This window comes from Haliaeetus leucocephalus, unplaced genomic scaffold (genome assembly GCF_000737465.1).
Source record: "Haliaeetus leucocephalus isolate CR32 unplaced genomic scaffold, Haliaeetus_leucocephalus-4.0 Scaffold1, whole genome shotgun sequence".
NCBI classification, from domain to species: Eukaryota; Metazoa; Chordata; class Aves; order Accipitriformes; family Accipitridae; genus Haliaeetus; species Haliaeetus leucocephalus.
Genome location: NW_010972437.1, coordinates 748,653 through 766,939, shown reverse-complemented (window position 1 = coordinate 766,939; position 18,287 = coordinate 748,653). Strand labels below are relative to the sequence as shown.

The following is an 18,287-nucleotide window of genomic DNA, read 5'->3' as shown; positions in this document are numbered from 1 at the left end:
AAAAACCCGCAACGTTTTTCCTTCTTTTCTCACTGGCGCATGAGGGCTCCACACCATTTTTCCACATAGCAAACCCACAGTTCCTAGTATACAGTTTCTCTTAAGCTACATAGGTATTCAGTGACATGAAGACAAAGACATTCAGGTCCTCACTCCAAGTGCACAGCAAAGGAGTTCCCCCATGCACCTACCACAACGTACCCACCACAGCGCTCTCTGACTGGGGTCAAGTTCCCTCTAAGCTGTGCCCAGGTAAAAAGAAAGCCCCAAAAGGGAAGTTACTGCAGCTTGGATGTCACTCCTCAGAAGAGCTGCCACAAAGCTGAGATGAGGTTTCACCAAGGTAAAACACAGGGAACACCAATTCATTTAAGGACACGAGGGGTTGCTTAACAGTTCCCCTGCCTGGCTACTACAATATCCAACGTGTATTCTACTATACCTTGCCTCAGGTTTCCATTTCTGCCGCCACTGGGCCTGTTTAGTCTTACAATCTGGAAAGTTAGAGGCGGCGTTTGCTGCAGCCACCTTTGTGCTGCCAAGCCCGCTCCAGCCCCGCCACGGAGCCGCAGCTGGGAAGCGGGCGCCTCTGTGCCGGGCTGCGGCCCCCGTGCTGCAGCCCCCGCGCTGCGCCGGCTTTCTGGCACACCAGGGCTTAGCCCGGGAGGGAGCGTCTGCTCCACGAACAGAGGAGTGCAATAGAGTGTGTTCGTCTTCTCACGAGCTACAGGCAGCGCCGTGCGCCCGTGTTGCCCCCTGTAATTACCTAAGCTGACACCCCTTCCCGTGGAATAGGAACCAAAGACCAAACTTCAACCCACAAAATTATACAAGCCTGAGGAGGCCCTCCAAATAAACTACAGCAAGACAGATTCGAAAATTAATTTCTGCTCTAATAATTAGCCAGTGACAACAATGACAACATCCAGGCAGTATTATTAATCTTCTGATTGGCTCATCGTAGGACAAGTTTCAGGCATTTTAGAGACCAGCTGAAGTATGTGATTCTATAAACATGCAATTGCCTGAGCGTAGAACTGTAACCAGCGCAGCAGGTGACAGTGAAGAGAGTTCCCAATGACCGCAGCACCTGACTGTATGAATACCTCTTCACTTCGTCTAATGCGCTGTGTGACCACGTCAGAACTTTGGCCTTGTCTGAATAGACATTTGTATTTTTATAACTCAATAAACCTACAGTCCTTTTCCTTCCAAAGGAGGGCCTGTTTCAGCACCTGGAAGTTTTGCACATCCCGATGACAAAGCACACACAGGATACACCCAGACAAGTGGCTGTCACTTATTGCCAGCAGCTCATCTTTACATTAGATGGGGCAGGTTACAGATTTCCACTTTTCCTTTTTCCATTTTATTGGCTTTTTTTTTTCCCCTTAAACACAGATGACTAGCATCTGATGACTGACGCTATGTCAGAAAGGCACAGATCAGAAGCAGCAGCCTGGCGTGCAACCTCTCTGCTTCTGACTTCACCTAAGCTTGGGGCTCCCCTCCTTGAGCTGTGGTTCAAACTCTGAGTCATCCTAGTTAGTTAGCCTAACTATCGGATACCTGATCCTCTCTAGTTTTTAATTCGTAACTGAAAGGGAGAGGCTGGTCCACCATCCGAGTGTTAATACTTGGGCCGAGAAAGGCAAGGTGAGCGCCAGGCAGTTCAGAGTCACGCTGGCTGTGAAGGTTCTCCGGTGAAGTGCTGGAACGGATCACAGCCAAATTTAATCTCAAAGAAATAAACAACTTCAGCTCCTGCAGTGGCTAAACACACTTCAGGAAACAGCTGTATTTTCAAAGGATATTGAAGCAATGCGGTTTGGCTTATTTGGGTTTAAAAATATTCTACATACAAATTTACTCAAATACGGTCATAAAACCTCAGCTACATATCCTGGCAAAATAGTACATGTAAGCCTTCTTCTAATTACATGCATGCCTTCAGCAGATTTAACAAACAGTTTCTTGAACATATGTCAAATTAGTTATGTTAGAAGGATAACCGTTTTGGACTTTTCACCACAGTTTATCTTATTTATATATTTTTAGAAGCAACAAGGTTAACTAGTTAACAGTCAGCTTTCCAAAGTCCCAATATGGAATATTCTGCCAGCCTTCGTAATTGAGGAAAAAAGCTCCAGAAAGCAGTTTCTGACAGAAAATCAGGTATTTACCTTAACAAAGCAGCTGCTACCAACTCTTTTTAAAGCTGTATTCATTCTCTGGTTTTTGTCCTTTTCTTTCTGTTCACATGCAGACTGAAAGCAGGCTGGTAGAAAAAGATCCAGACCATCTGCCCTATTCTTAAGAAAACTTCATCCCTTTGTTTGCCCTAATTAGCATTTTAATAAATCAACCAAATACATTTTCCATAAAGCAACTACTGCACAACCAGTAACTTCTGTATTAACTCTCACCTGATTACAAATTCTGTGGATGAAACAGTCAAAAGAGAAGATGCAAAGATGTGCATTAGATTTCTGCATGCATCCACTTGGTAATTCTGTTTACAGTGACATGTGTGGGCAGATGGTGCTTATCTATATGAAAACCCACACAAGCAAAAACCCCAAAACTCTATACATATTACATTTTGTTACATAGTCTATATAAATTATGTATAGGGACTATACAGAATTATCTAGAGAGAACATACAGAACTACACATGGTGTATTTATGGATTAGGTATTTTTTCTGCATTATCTAACAATGCTTCTGCTTGAACATTTAATGTTGCATGTATCAAAGCAACTGTAAAAATTAAATAGCTTCAGAAAGGTCCCCCGGAAACACTTCTTAAATCATATTGTCTGAATACCCATGAATTCAGATGACTCAAAATCCAGCTACGTTCCTCAGGTTCTGAAGATTATTTGTTATTCCTAGATAACACTGGTTTAAATGCAAGAGATCTCTGCAAGCATCCTGCTAAACCATTCGACTGAACTCAAAAGGAGGAAAAAGAAAAAAAAAATTGATGCTGAATACTTCTGCAAACTTGAATGTACAAATTTACATGACTTCTTTTTGGTTACTTGACCCAAGAACTTGACCGATGCAGAAAAATTTAGGATATTTGTATTTCTCTAAATATACTAGAAATTGAATCAACATTCAGGAAAGGAATAAGTAAACACTAAAAAAAAAAAAAAAAAAAAAAAAAGACACTACCTTGGTACATTCTGAATAATCCAGGAAAAGTTTATTTTAGCATATAGTCTCTTCAGCTGGCCATGACCAAGGACCTTTTTAGCTATTTGACCAAAGTTACAGAACATTTCCTAGTCACAGAAGCTTATCTCTACAGCCGCATTATGTTAAATTATGTTTTTTGTTTTTCTACCTTGATTCTTCAGCTGCCATCAAAAAAAAAGTCACTGATGAAAAAGAAAATACAGTAGCGGTTCCTCAGGAACTTTTTCCCATTATTCCCACCAAGTTTATAATAATGTTCTCTTGAATGAAATGATCCATAATTGTATCAAACAAAAATTACTATCCTGGCAGTATGTGCAGTGAAAATACAGTGATTGCACGATTTTAAGAGTGTTAAATCCTGATTATCCAAGTGATAAATGATGTTGAAAAATGAGCTAGTCAAAATGTTTAGTATTGTTTGTTTTGTTGTCTTCTTTTTTTTTTTTTAAACGCTTCATAATTTAGGCAAGGCAATTGCCTAAACGGTGGCAACTGTGTTAACAGGAACACCAAGGGAGATGTTGGAACAAGTTGAGATTAAAAAAAAAATTAAAAAAAAAAAACATTAAAAAAAAATCAATAATTATCTCTTTCCATAATGTCTAATTGTAAAATTTCTGTAATGTTTCCCTAAGATAAGGAGCTTACCAACAGCAATCACGTAACTAAAATCAACAGCTTGAGTTGTTGATTTCTCAGCAAGTGGGTAATTACTTTTGTCTTTTAAAATGAACAAACAAGTTGTAAAGAAGAACAAGTTGTAAAGTTATCACTATCATTTTGCTAACTTAAAGTTGTTGCTTTGGATAAACACCATAGGTTTCTTTCATGTTGTTGTTGGAAAAGACGGCAAAACAGGGCCCTTTCTTAATCACTTGTTATTTGGAATTTAAGTACACTGGGCTGGTTAAAAATGGCTTTTCGAAAGCAGGCATTACATATCCTGTACTTCACCTGCAACACTATTGTCTTCTAGTTAATCATTAAATCACTGAAGGGCTTAGGCAGATTAGGAAAGCTCACCTAATGCTAAAGCTAGGTATCTTTCAGCAGGAAATTCCAGGCAAAATGTGAAAATTTAAGACTTACAAATATTCTGGGAAAGATATTGTAAGAACGCTACTTTTCAAAAGGTCTAAACAACTGCAACTGAAACATTTTGGACTGTACTATGCAAAACCATTTCAACCATAAAATTTAGCATACACAAAACCAGTCACAAAACTAATGAACCAAGTGTGCATACAAACATTGCCTTGAGTACACAACAGACGCAGCATCTGCAGAGTGTCGTATTTTAGAGCTGTACAAACTACAGCAATTAGCACCTATTACTTCAAAAACAAACATACCCAATTTTACATAAAATACATATTATTCTGTAATTACAGGTGAAAAAGAAACTACTATTCTCCTTTCTCTTGCTCTTATCCCCACTAACACAGTAGTTATAATAAATGGAAAACTAAGACTAGTATCGATGGCTTCCATAACTTATTTCCACAATATTACACCCAGGTGAAAGCAAGTTAATTACCCAACACTCCAAATGCCTTTTTTCACAAGTGCTCTGGAAAAAAAACTCTGAGCACGTAAGCACTGACAAGACCGTTCACTGCAACGGCAGCAACCATAAACACCCTGCAAGAGGACAGAAAAAGCAGATACACTTCATACTCAATTCAGTGAGAAAATGTAAATGCAATTTATCTGTTTGTAAACGCATTTTAAAGCGGCAGCACACCTTCAAGTGGGGACTGGTATTTGTTACAAAAGAGTGGCGGGATGTCTACAGTCACAGGTGACAATACAGCAAAGGTTTAGTGTTCAGGAATGCCCACAAGAGTAACTTGGGCTTCCTAACCCCACGCAAACAAAACAGGTCAGCCCGTGAATGGATGGGCTGGCTGTTAGCTAGCACCAGGACTGTGCACCTCAACTTACAGAGATTCCAGCATCTCCCATCCATTAGGAAAACAAGCTGGGACCTTCACAGAAAACCAACAAAAAGGGAGGACTTGAACGACTCAGGCTTACTACATACCTCAGCTTACTCGGCCTTCTTCATCCTCCTGCTCACCCCCATGCCTCAGCTGCTGCCAACGTAGGATCAAACAAGTACAACACATGCTACCTGAAATCATTTTTCTTTTGTAGTCTAAGAGGATAAAATTCCTGACTGAAGTAATATACTTAAAGTTTGCATAAATCACATTCATCTCAAATTTTCCACTCTCAGTTTCTTTTTATGACTGTACGCCATGATATAGCAATAGGTCAAATGCCTTAGAAATCAGTGCAGTTGGAAGCTCTGAGCAGCCATGTAATGTACATGTAATGAGTCTATACATATTTTATGTTCAAACATAAAATCATCCTCAGTTTGGGAACATATCAGTTCTGACTTAATAGGTGTTACAAACCCCTACCACTGCAATCCCTTCCATTTTATTATTCCCATTCTAATTTTACTCAAAAGATCTACCCTTCCATTTAAGGCATGTTAAACATTTCAGACCTATCAGTTCCTGCTAAAGCCAATGGACATTTCCATTCGCTGCAAACTGGACAGGACAGACATGCAGTATGCATTGTCATGATAATTTTACCCTCTAGCTCCACCCCATGAAAGGTTCACTTGTAGGTTAACCCCTATCATTAAGAAGTAAGAGGTCATTGAAGGGCATCAGGAGAATGGCCCAAGGGAAGGTCACAATAGCATGAGTCGCTGCCTGAAGGGTCATGGGCAGATTGACTAGCCTTTCACAGAGCTTCATAGCATTTCAGAGTAGGACAAACCAGACCATTTCAAAGATGACATTTTAGCTTAATGGGTCTCTGCTTATCTTTACCAGTCTGATAAAATTAGTAGCTTATCTTCATTACCCTTCTTGCCACCAAAGTAAACTAGATGTTCACTGTGTCTGCTCCTAGCCACTCACAGTACAAAATCCAGCTTGGTGACATAGGCTGTGGTCCAAAAAGCCCGCTAACTTCATCGATGTTTGGAAAACAAGCTTGTCAGATACAACTATTAAAGTTTAATCAAAATATTATGATATCATCCTCACATCATATTAACACCAAACCAACAGATGGTCAGAAAGCAAAGAATATTTATGAACAAACTAATCATACTTTCCCTTTTAAGGGTAGGAAACTTCAGCACTACTTGACTTCCTACTTGATGAATTAAATGACAAATCCTAAATTTTACTAAAACCAGTGTAAATTTTAAGTGGTGTAAAAGAATTTAAGCCCCCGATATCTCCAGAATGGTGATACCTCACAACAGAAATATTTCCATTGCAATGCAGTGCTGCAGATGTATAGAAAAGATCTGAGGCAGGACAACAAACTTGCTTTAAAAGTATACAGAATTCAAACTCTCTTTTAAAGAGAGATGGATGGACTATCAAATTTTGCAAACATTAAATCAAAGATGAGATATATTAACACGCAGCTACAGGAACTCAATATGTTTACCTGTGACATACCCTGTCAAGTACAGGGCGTTTCATAGTTAAACAAGTAACATCTTTTCCACAACAGGGCTTACGCATAAGGTCTTTATTTTTAAACTTAAAATCACCTTCTTGCTATTAGATATTTATTAAATGCGAGAAGACAGGGAGAATGCCTAAAATAGGCATCTTTAGGAAGATCTAAAAATATGCTGCCCTTGATTGCATATGTCATCACATCATCATAATTACATGTAATGTTATAATTACAACATGCAAAGATTTATAAGGCAGATAAACTAGAGAGTAACTATTTGGATCGCCTTTAGATATGACAGTATTTTAATTAGGTGACTCAGCACAGTACTTTCAAAGACAAACTGTTGAACGTCCACTCTACAAAGGAGGGTTCATTTTTATGTATCTATCTTGAATGTAAAATAAAAAGAAACAAACGACACAGCTAGCCTGCTAGAACCTTTTTGTTCACATTTAATTATTGATGATTACACTGAGTATGTTTGGCCTCTAATTTCGTTGACTGCCAATTGTCAAAGTTAACAGATAGCCGTAAACACTTAAACAGTGACTGCTTTGAGTTTCAAGATCTACTGTCACAAAAATCATGCTCTTTCAGGCACAGTTCCAAAAGGTGACCTGGTCCAGAAAAAATGTTTGCCCTATGAAAAAAACCAAAACCTGTATTCATGTATAAAATTCTTCACAATGTTTTAAAATGTTTATATTATAGATGGAGAGTACAGTTCACCCTGGATGATTCTCATTATTTCACCACCAGTAAAATGCCAATGGAGTCAAAAGTCAGTCTTTAGAAACAGCGATGAATTTGACTGAGTGGGAAGAGAGGTCAAGGCTAGGTCAGTGACACCTAGTATAGTCACTCACTGCACTCTCCATCCCTTTTTAAAAATAAGAAAAACAAACAAACACAGCTTTATATAGCACAGAAGAGCAATTTCTTTTAAAAGCTGCATTTAAGCTCTTGAAAGGAAAGCAAGTCAAAGCATCCTCGGCTAGCATTGACTTCCCGGCCTCTTTCTTCCCAAGAGAGAGCTGTTTAAAATTTTTGAATTGCTATAGATTTCATAGCAGTATCCTCACATCAAGTCAACCTCTGAGGCCACCTTTGCCTCCCTGAACTCAACAGTTCATGATAAGCTTCTTCCTACACTATGAGATGTGTTAAAATTAGTACAGAACGCTTTGATTCCAAATAAACATACTCACCTCATGGTGATCTCCAGCATACTTTGTATCACTCTTATGAATTACAAAACAGCGTATCTCAGACATTGTCTACCATAAATACATGACCCATTAAATAAAGTAACACAACAGATTCCAGGGATTCAAGTATAAAAAGAGCCTCAGATACCCTTATCCATCTGCTACCAGTTTCAGAGACAATATACAAACCCACACACACTACTCAGTACCTTTGGAACAATACAGTACATTCATTATTCATGATTACTTCAAGTCTGTTTTCACTTACTCTAAGGTACGCTATTCAGCACCAAAACAACAATAAAATTAAAAAGCAGCATTTATCACATAATGGGAAGAGATTCGATTAGACAAGCACAGCTGATCTTTTCAATAATTTAACCATCCTTTTTGAACAAAACATTTTAAGCTGTTAATATGCTGATACCAAAAGTAATACTCACAGTTGCTTATAACTCCTCCAAGTGGGTCACCCTTGAAATCAAACTCAATATCCATGTATTTTCCCTGTGAAAGTAGCATATTTTAAGCCTATAACTTCTGCTTAAGAAAAACTGCTCAAGACTTTTTTTAAGAAATTGGTTGGTCATTTTTACAGGCTAAAAGAGCAATCTGGCAACTTCCTGTACACTCCATCAAACTTTGAAAAACAGAAAATTATTTAAAGTTTCTAAGACAACTGTATTATCACAGCCAGAGATTTTCATGAGAATAGCTTTAATCGGATCTGTAATGCAACCCAGTAATTTGCTCAGTTTCTAAGGTTATATGAAGAAAATGTACGTTATACAAACTTTCACCAGAACGCCAAGAATACCAAACAATACTTGTGGCCATGTAGCTATTACCATACTTATTAACGGAAGAAGGCAGGAAGAAATTATCTTCCACTCAGACTTATTTTCTCAGTGTAAAATCTTCTTGGAGCATGAATCAAGGCAGCTGAAGGATGGCCGCTCAGTTTGGCTTGAAGGACTGGCTGGCAACGATTAGTAATCGTGGGGCGTCTGTCCCTAAGCACGTGCCTGCCTTGTAAAAGTGATGGATTTTTCCCACTGAACTCTTTCCCTTGTAACTCAGGAGACCACAGGCAACAATTAACAGACTGTCACTGCAAAAGTGATTTCATTTTTCGCTGTACTGGTGCAGTGTGTTTCCTTGACTTCTGTTTGACTTTTTCACATCACAGAAGATCGCTCTGGTCTTTGCATCATTTTAATTTATATGACAAGTGTTTAATGGAGTAACAGCTATGTTTAACAGCGACAAAATGGACAGACCCATACTGTGTAGAAAAGGCAAAAGCAGCACAGCTCACATTGGCAAGGAAGTTTAGAAAGATAAAAACTGCTGATAGTAATTCAACCAAATTCCACAAGCCATGCACAGAAATCATCTCACCACCCTCTGGTGCTTACTTAACAGAGGACTAAAACAACCTATTGAAAAGAGAAGTCTTGTGTTTATACTTCCTTATTCACTGCACTTAAGAAGAGTTTTCTTTCTTTCTTTCTCTTTTGATTTTAATTACAGAACATAAACCCCAAGCACTTTACATTGACTCCCTCAAAGATATTTTCTAATTTACTGGGTATTTTGTCAAGATTGGCTTGACTCTAAACTCTATTCTTCTCCTTGCTGGCAGCTGAGGCAGACTAGACAGGACAGTACTTGTACTTTCTTGTTTGAAGTTAATTCTGAGCTGATTCAAATTTCTGAGATAAAGAATTAAATCAGATAATTAAATTTTAATTTCCCAAGGACTGGGCCAGCTGGATGTTTCCAGAAGTATTTTTAGCTTTGTGTTTATAAGCAAGGACTTGAAAGGCAAAATAGTAGTTGGATGCACTTTGTCCTGGAAAGACTTCTGTTTGCAAATGGCACCTCTTCTCCTCTTCACTGTCTCCTCCTCCTTTCTGTAGTAGGTCATCTGTGATAGTTGCATTTTTTCTACCCTTTCTATCCAAAAGAATTTTCTACAGTGCCTCAAATTTTGGCCCTGACCTTGTGATGAAGACTCTTTGCTCTGTTCACAAGCAGGGGCAATGACAGCCACAGAAGGAACATTCATAGCCAGGCAGAACGAGATCATCAACTCTCAAGAATCAGAAGGGAAGGGGAGAGAAGTCTCCTATCTGGAAAAAAAGCCACTCTCCAGTGTCACAATATCCCAGACTTTTATCCATTTCCTTTTACTCGCAACACACCATTTTCCCAGTGTACTAATTTGTCTTCTGTTGTCTACTTCACACATCTCACAATATGACTCTTCTACACAAAAGTGAGCAAATTACAAAGTTGCACTCACTCTTCTGATTTTAGCAGGAGAAGCTCTAATATTAGAGTATTCACACTTCAGAATCTCCCAACTCTAGCTTCAACTTTTTTTTTTTTTTTGGCCAATTCTCAATTCCTATAATTTCACGTTCAGTTTCATGCTAAAAAAGCCTGAATTCAACCAGTTGATTATAAAGGATATAAGCAAAAAAGTAACATTACAAATGCTTATATTAAAACTGAAGTTGTAAACATAGTTTGAAACATCATAGAAAGAAAATGAGAACCTAAAGCAGCAATTTTAACAAAAAAATGTATACGTATGGATGAAAAATGAGATCACGCAGAAAGATTGACTTGCTAAGCAGACCAGTGGCTAGGCACATGGTCACTGACACTAAAGCCACCAGTGCCAGAAAACCAAATAATTCGGCTGCACTGTAATTATTTTTCATCCGGTCACAGACTGTCACATCCTAATTTTTTTTTTTCTTTTAGCCTCTACTTCGGTTCTCAATAGAACTTTATGCTCACATCAGAAACCAACAAGATTTCTGACAAGGAGGTGAAACATCTTTTAAAAAGAGGGGTGACTGCTAATAATGCACAACTAACACACTGTGGAAGGAGAACATGCTCAAATGTACAAAATGAAATATTGATTGCTGCTGAAGGTGTTTGCCTTCTCCAAACACCACAGTCCTCAGACAACTACAGGAAAGTTCTCTCTCCAAATTACTCATTCCCTCTGTACAGATGCCTTGATGGCTGATGCAAGGTAAAACAGAAATAGGTAACAATGTAACACGCTCCCCTAAAAGGAATTCAAATTCAGCCTTGAAGAAAATACTTACAAATCTAGAGGAGTTGTCATTCCTCACAGTTTTGGCATTTCCAAAAGCTGGAGAAAGAGAAAAATAAATATGACAACCAAATCTATCAGAAAAAATATGTAAATGCTAAAATACCTATGACTATATATATTTAAGGGAAGCACAGACTTCTGAGAAACAATACCCTGTTCGTTGTATGGGTATCAGTCACTGCGGATAGACGGAGTGTGACAGACATGATCACAAATGAGAAAACACCTATGGAAGTCCAAAGAAGTTTCATCTCAACACTTCCTTTGTTTAAAAAACGTCAAAGAAAAACATACAAGGGGAAATGGTTCCAAGACAAAACTACACCTGGATTGAGCATATATCCTTGGGGTTGGAATCAAATTAAAAATTTTAGTACCCAAATAATTCTAAATGTAGGAAATACTTCTTTCTCTTCAATTCAGAGAAAGAAATGAATCTTGGTTCCCAGAACTGAAGATGGTAAAAGATGGAGGCCAGAGTGGAGGAAATTACAGAATGACACTTAAAAATTGTTTGCATGGGACAGTTTAATCAATGCTTTGAAACTGATTTATTTACGCTATTCCAACACATTTATCGTAGCTTAAGCTGAATATTAATCAGCTGAAATAAGTCTGATTTACAACAAAAGTTTAACACACTCTCTTCAGCTTGACCTAAACTAGCTTTTTGAATAGTTTGGTTTTAATTTCTTGAGCTCAAGTTTTCTGACAATGAAAACTCTCCAAGAAAGGCCTTCTCAGGGCTACATTCAGATGGGCAGCCACCAGCTTAGAACATAGGCAGAATAAGAACTCAGACTGGATGACAATTCAAACTCTAAACATCACACATCGTCAAAGCACGTCAAGTCAAACAAGAGTGTCCCTTACATTATTAAGTATAGCACTCCTACGCCAATAGGAGACTTTATTTATCCCAGTATTTATTTATATAGCATAGATATATTTTCAAAGATCAAGTCAAGTCAATGTTTTTTGGACAGAAATAAATACATGCTTTTAGGCTTCAACAAACGTGCATGAGTAGACTTATTCTTGATCAAAGAAGTGAAGCCAAAAGGAAAAGTTTGTTGCCCCTGAAGGCCAAGGATAAGTGAAAGAATTGTTTTTAAAATCTTTATGCCCTGCAATAAATCATCTTTTCAACAACTGAATCTCTGAGCTGCATTTTCTTAAAACACATGCTGAACAGTAGAGTCATTTATAACTGCACAGAATCAAGCACAAGTGTTTCATTATAAAGCATGAGACACATTCCTCAGTTTTCCCTTAAGTTCATTGTTTCTAAAAGTTAATTTACAGTAGCAACTGTAGTTAAAAAAAAATATCTCGTAAGATAAATTATGCATATGTAACATTTCTGTCATTTTCTTGCACTGCAGCTTGACTGAAACAACTACATACCCAAAGAAAAATAAATCTAACCACAAATGCTTAATTTCTGTCTAAAATGTATATAAACAGCCAGGCTTGCTCAGTGGCCTTATGGAATAATCCACTGCCCTGTCTTCCAAAAAGCTAAACAGGCAGTTACCAGCACACCAAGTAGAACAAATAATACCTTAAAATGATAAGGCACTCTTCTGTAAGCTTAGTCTAGTTCTCTTGCATTAAAACAAAGATTCACAAACCAACAAGAAATCCAATGCATTCGGCAATCCCTGGGGAACAATCTAGCTTTGGCAAGAAAAACCTCCAGATTTCTCATACTATTTCTGTCTACATCCGAAATCTGCCTTCCAGAACAGTGATAAATGCAACACAGCTCTTCTCTAGGAATCCAAAACAATGGAAGATTGCAATCCCCCTATTCAGCTTTAAGTGGAACATATCTGATCATCAAAGAAAGGCTTATCCAGCATTTTTATTATTCTTAAATTTTAACATTTCATCATTTCTCTACAAGTCTTGCTTACAGTTTTAGTTTTATGTACAGTCAATAATCACATTTTACCCACCCGGTTCACCACTGTTCTCAGCCCACTTTTGCATTCCCCTCCCCTTTTTTTATCCGCCGCCCCCCGCCCCAGCTTCTCACTTATAGAGTGCTTGCTCCCTATAGACTCCAAATCATCACATATATGTATAGCTACCTAGGCAATAAATAAAATGTTGACACTCAACAGTCTTACAAACACTGCATATCATCTGGCCATAATGCAAAATTATCGTACAGCAGTCATGAGAATTTGTCTCAGCACCACAATAGCTTAGAGAACTGTGGGAAAGACTGAGCCAGGAATCAAGACAATAGACCTAAATAAGTCAACGCTAACCAAAGCACTTCTGAAGGCAATTATTTGACAATGGGACAAAACTGCAAGCTTTGAGGATCATATATCCTATCTCCAGGAAAAATGAAGATCCTGTTTCTGGCAGCCAACATCTTTAAATTAAAATGACTAATTAAAAAAAAAAAGTCTTTCATGGAAGAGCAGGAAAGGCAGTTGTCAGGAAGACGGGCCAAACGAGTCACCAGACCCAGGGAACAATAAGTCTCAGGGAACAATAGGCATGCATATGGATTGGCTTAGTTTTTTCTAAGATGCATTTCTTCACCCTTTTTTTTCCTAAAAGAAAAATAATCCTTTACAGAGCTTGTTTGTTTACTAGAGACTATAATAATGTAATTTGGAAGGAAATGAATCAGACGGACTGAACCGAAGTTAAGTCTTTTGATACAGTCAAGCATCATCAAGGCAGGGTTACAAAAGGGTACGCCCTCAGACAGCGGCAGGAGGAGTCTGGGAAACAGGACCTAACTTCCTAAGCTCTCCCTTCACGAGGGAGACAGTTTTCTTCTCAAGAAAACCTCTCCATAACTGAATAAAATCTTGTAGCTGTCTTCACAAAAAGCATCTCCTATGGTTTTGGACACCAAATAACAATGAAACAACAACAGATACAGTTTTCCAAACCAGCTCAGCAGGAATGCTGATACACACAGAAGTAATATGCTGGTACACACTTTATGACATTCTTACCTTCAAGAACTGGATTTGACTGCAAAAGTTGTTCTTTTACTTGATTAACTTCTGCCCCTTTTCCGCACACTGCAGCTACATATGACATGACAAGTTTGCTCGCCTCTGTGAGGGGAAAGCAAAATAAAACAGTGGTAAGTATCGGCAAATAGGCCATAAAATGATTTGCAGACTTCATCTCCATCACATTTTCACCATGCCAGACAGGAACTGTAAGCACATTTCATTTCAGTTTTCTTCTACGTTGTTGTACCATCTGGAAGTGAGGGAAGAACATATCCCGCTATGAGACCGATGCCATTACATCAGCAGCCCTATTGACCTAGAGCCCTCCCATGCTAAAGATATAATACATTACCCGCTACTTTTTCATTTAGCCTTCATTTAGTGTTCAGTAAGGAAAGAACATTACTCCTAGCTGACACGTTGGAAATGTTTTAATCTAGCCTGAAAAAATAGGCCCAAGCAGTTTCAAGATGCAAAATTCAATCAGTTTATATCAGCAGATACACAATACCACAAGTGTAAACATACAACACTATACACATGTAATTAGAACTCTAAAGTGCACTACAAATAAATGACTAACTGCAATTCAACATCACATAACATTACGCAGTCTGTTTCAAAGTATAACGAATAAAGTGAAGCATTCATTTAAACAATGAAACGAATTTGAAGGTACAAACTTTTAATAAAGTCTGAACAATTTTTGGACTCTCAAAGCTGGGTTCATATGGGTGTCAATCACCCATACACAGACAGAAACAAATAAATAATCCACCCAACCCTTACGTTTTTGCTGGCCAGGACAAAGAGCAGCTGAGAAAGGATTCTGTTTATAAACAGAGTCTGTGATGTTTAGTATGACGCAAGATAGTGAAATTTGAGGCAGTATCAGCTGATACACAATGTAATTACTAACAGCTGGAATCCCTATCAACTCAACACAGTGGTCATAAAAAACCCATTAGGTGTTCTTCAGAGTTCTGTTACAAATTTAAGGGTTTCCTTTCAGGAAAGAACTAACAAACAATAAAGTTAACCCTTGGATTTTAATGCTTTCCTATTTAATCAAATTTGTTTGCTTGTATTAAATTAGTATCCCATATTGTAGAGAAAACTGAGGAAAATTGCAACACAGGAAGCAAGCAAGGAGCAAGAACTATAGGCGTGTCCACAAGCCCCCCCATCTCCTTTAATCGCACCTCGAACTCAGCTCTTTTTTTTTTTAAGAATCCATTCCCTTCTGAGCTTGAAATTACCAAATTATTTGATTTGAAATACTTCCTAAAACAGTCAACATCTTTAAGTAGAGCTACTCGCTCACTTGGAGAAGAAAGCACTGAAGCAGCAAATAAGGTATTATAAAATAATATGCATTAAGACAACACACAATAACTTCAAGATAGGCTTTGAACATCACTGAAAGAAAATAAAGGCCCTTTCTTTTATTAGGAACTTTGTTTGGTCCAATAAAGACACCAGGAAGGGAATCATCACCTTAACATCTAAAAACATTTAAATACAGCACTCATTCTGGTAATGCACCATGTTTTCTTGCACAAAGTTACTATCGATTAGTAATATAAACATGCAGTGAAAGAAGAACAAAATTTGAAGTAAATAAAAAACCCAACTGATGACAGTTCAGTTTCAATTATTCCAAGCCCAAACGTGCCAAATATTTTGGCTACCAAAAAAATCTACAACAGAGTTATATAGGATCTGTACTAACAAGTTTTATTCCTCAAATCCAGGAACTTCCTCCCTGTCCCCTTTTTTTCCGCAACAGAAACCTGACTTCTCAGATAATAGCCCCATTTCAGCAACAGTAGTTCCATCAAATGTTAGAGAGAGAATAGCACAGATTCCAAGTCGATTATTGACTTGAATTTCAAACCCTATATTATTCCACACTTACCTTTATAAAGAAGGAATAATTCATATTAGGTCCCATATGGCTATGAAAATTACAGAACAGTCAAAATCTCTGTACAAGTCTGCATCTACCAGAAAATTCTCTACAAATAGATGTTCAGAAACTCAACCACTGCTACAGCTTCCAACTGAATAAATAAATGAATAAAAGGTGGACCTCAGTTGTAGGAGGTGCTTGATAATTCACAGTTCCTGAGGAAATCAAGACATTAAACAATACCAGTACAGAACTCCCTTCTAAAGTCTGAACTCCTAGACAGAATCCCTAACAATCATAAGAACTTGATTATTTTAATATACACTTTTACAGAACACACAAGCATTTTCATGTTATTGAACTGAAAAAAAGGATTATATTACAAGATTTCAAGACCTCTCAATTGGATGCCACTAGTCAGACAAAGAAAAACAAAGATGAAGCCTACGCTTTACATTTTCACAAAAGGCTTGGAAAGCAACTTCTTGTTACCCACTTTAAGTCTTGCTCAGTGTAAGAATACAAAGCTCCACATTTTCTCAGATACAAAGGAAAAAATCTCTTAAACTACATGGAAACAGATGTATACATTCCTACCCACTGTCTCTTATGCAAGTCACCTCAGCTTTGAATTGTTATTTCAGAAAATAACTGGCTTCTTTCTTTAAGGTCTACCTAAAATGTTCTGCAGTTACGCAATCCTCACTTGATTTCTACCATTCCAGTTTAAAAATTAGCAGTCATTTTCAGGGCAATTTCAGCTTTGCCTGAGAAACACAGTGTTCTGGTACACAAGCCAATCTTAGAATTGCAGCTGAGCACAGCATGCAAAAGACTGATGAAATTTCCAAAGTAATCAGCTACTGTTTATTTTCTTTGGATCAATGGCATAATCCAGTTTAAATGTATACATTTATTAAAAGACAGGCAAAAGTATCAAAAGATTGTCTTCCACTCTAGAAGGCCAAGAGCATTCAGTTTTTTCCATGTTTCCCACAGGGAGAGACTAGAAGTTTTCTGGCCCTTGCAATACTCTATCACAAACCAGCATTATTTTAGTATCACTTTGCATACTGCTGAGCATACTGTATTAACATGCGATATGACTGCATCATGGTGTCAATGTGATAACACATTAGTTTATGTAAGTACACACCTACAGCAACAAGTATGACAGCATTCATTTTCTGCAATCGCCAGACACAAAAAGATACCAATATCTCTCAACTCTTACAGACTCTAGCATCAATTTGCAAGACTCTGAATAACTCTGAATGTTTTTGTATAAGATCAAAACTGTGTATTACCTGTTTTTCCAGCTCCACTCTCTCCTGTAATAAGGATACACTGGTCTTTGTCCTGGTCCCTTAAAGATCTGTATGCTTCATCTGACAGAGCAAAGCTGCAAAATAAGAAAGAGTCAACTGAGAATTAGATAAAACAATAACTACAACCCGGCCTTCACATTCAGGCAGGAAAAACCAAAAAAAAACCAAACCAGTAACCAAAACCAAACAAATACTCCCAAGTCCTAATGTTCTATCACTCGTGAAGCATTCACTTTTCAGATATAAAGACCCACAGAAGCAAAATGGATACTTTTTCTCAGTGGCTTATTTAGACTTTCTCCAGGAACAAGCAAGCATAATCTCTAAGTTTTTCTAAAGACAGCGAGCTCCAAAAAAATTCACAAAATTTCAGGGAAATTTAGGTAGCATTCTTCATTGAACAAAATGTCATACTCTTCATTGAACAAAATGTCAATGCATCAACAGGACGTGTTCTGTCTGAAGACATTTAAGAAAAAGGAAACAGCAGAATCCCAAGCACTAACACCACCATAAGCTGTTGTTTCTACTCTGAAAAGTGTGAAGAAATCTCAGAACCTTTGTCGTGGTTTAACCCCAGCCAGCAACTAACACTGAGCATTTTAAGCATTCAGGTATTGCTGGACTTTTGCATTAATATGCAAAGCGTTTCCCAATAAGTATGCTCTTAACTCAGTAAGGGTGATGTCATGTAGTGAAATTAAAGAATATAGTAAGAATCAACAGCTTCCCTGTACCAAAAATGTCTTTCCATGGAGCTCAGAACATCATGACCCCAAAACTACTGGGAGGAAATTTGAATCCAGAGGTGTTTTGTTGCCATGCTGCAACATATGTTGGAGAAATGCAGATGTGTTACTTATATTTAGTTTTCTTTAGTAATAATTTTGAGACAGAGAAAATAGTGTTGATTTTGTTTCAACTGCATTTTTCAGTTCATGGAATAAAGGGCTCTGGAAACTGAGCATTAGAACCCCTTGGAAAAACTTAAG

General features: G+C 37.8%; 1 protein-coding gene across 2 annotated transcripts in view; it reads right to left on the bottom strand.

Annotated features, from left to right (window-relative positions):
* The window catches only part of MYO1B (myosin IB), a 96,066-nt gene that overhangs the window by 44,848 nt on the left and 32,931 nt on the right, over positions 1-18,287 (bottom strand). For both annotated transcript variants that reach the window (XM_010563964.1, XM_010563973.1), the window contains exons 3-6: positions 17,275-17,369; positions 14,050-14,154; positions 11,052-11,098; positions 8,364-8,427 (exon numbers count right to left, since the gene is read on the bottom strand). In XM_010563964.1, the coding sequence (XP_010562266.1) occupies positions 8,364-8,427; positions 11,052-11,098; positions 14,050-14,154; positions 17,275-17,369 (311 nt within the window). The remainder of the gene's footprint in view (positions 1-8,363; positions 8,428-11,051; positions 11,099-14,049; positions 14,155-17,274; positions 17,370-18,287) is intronic.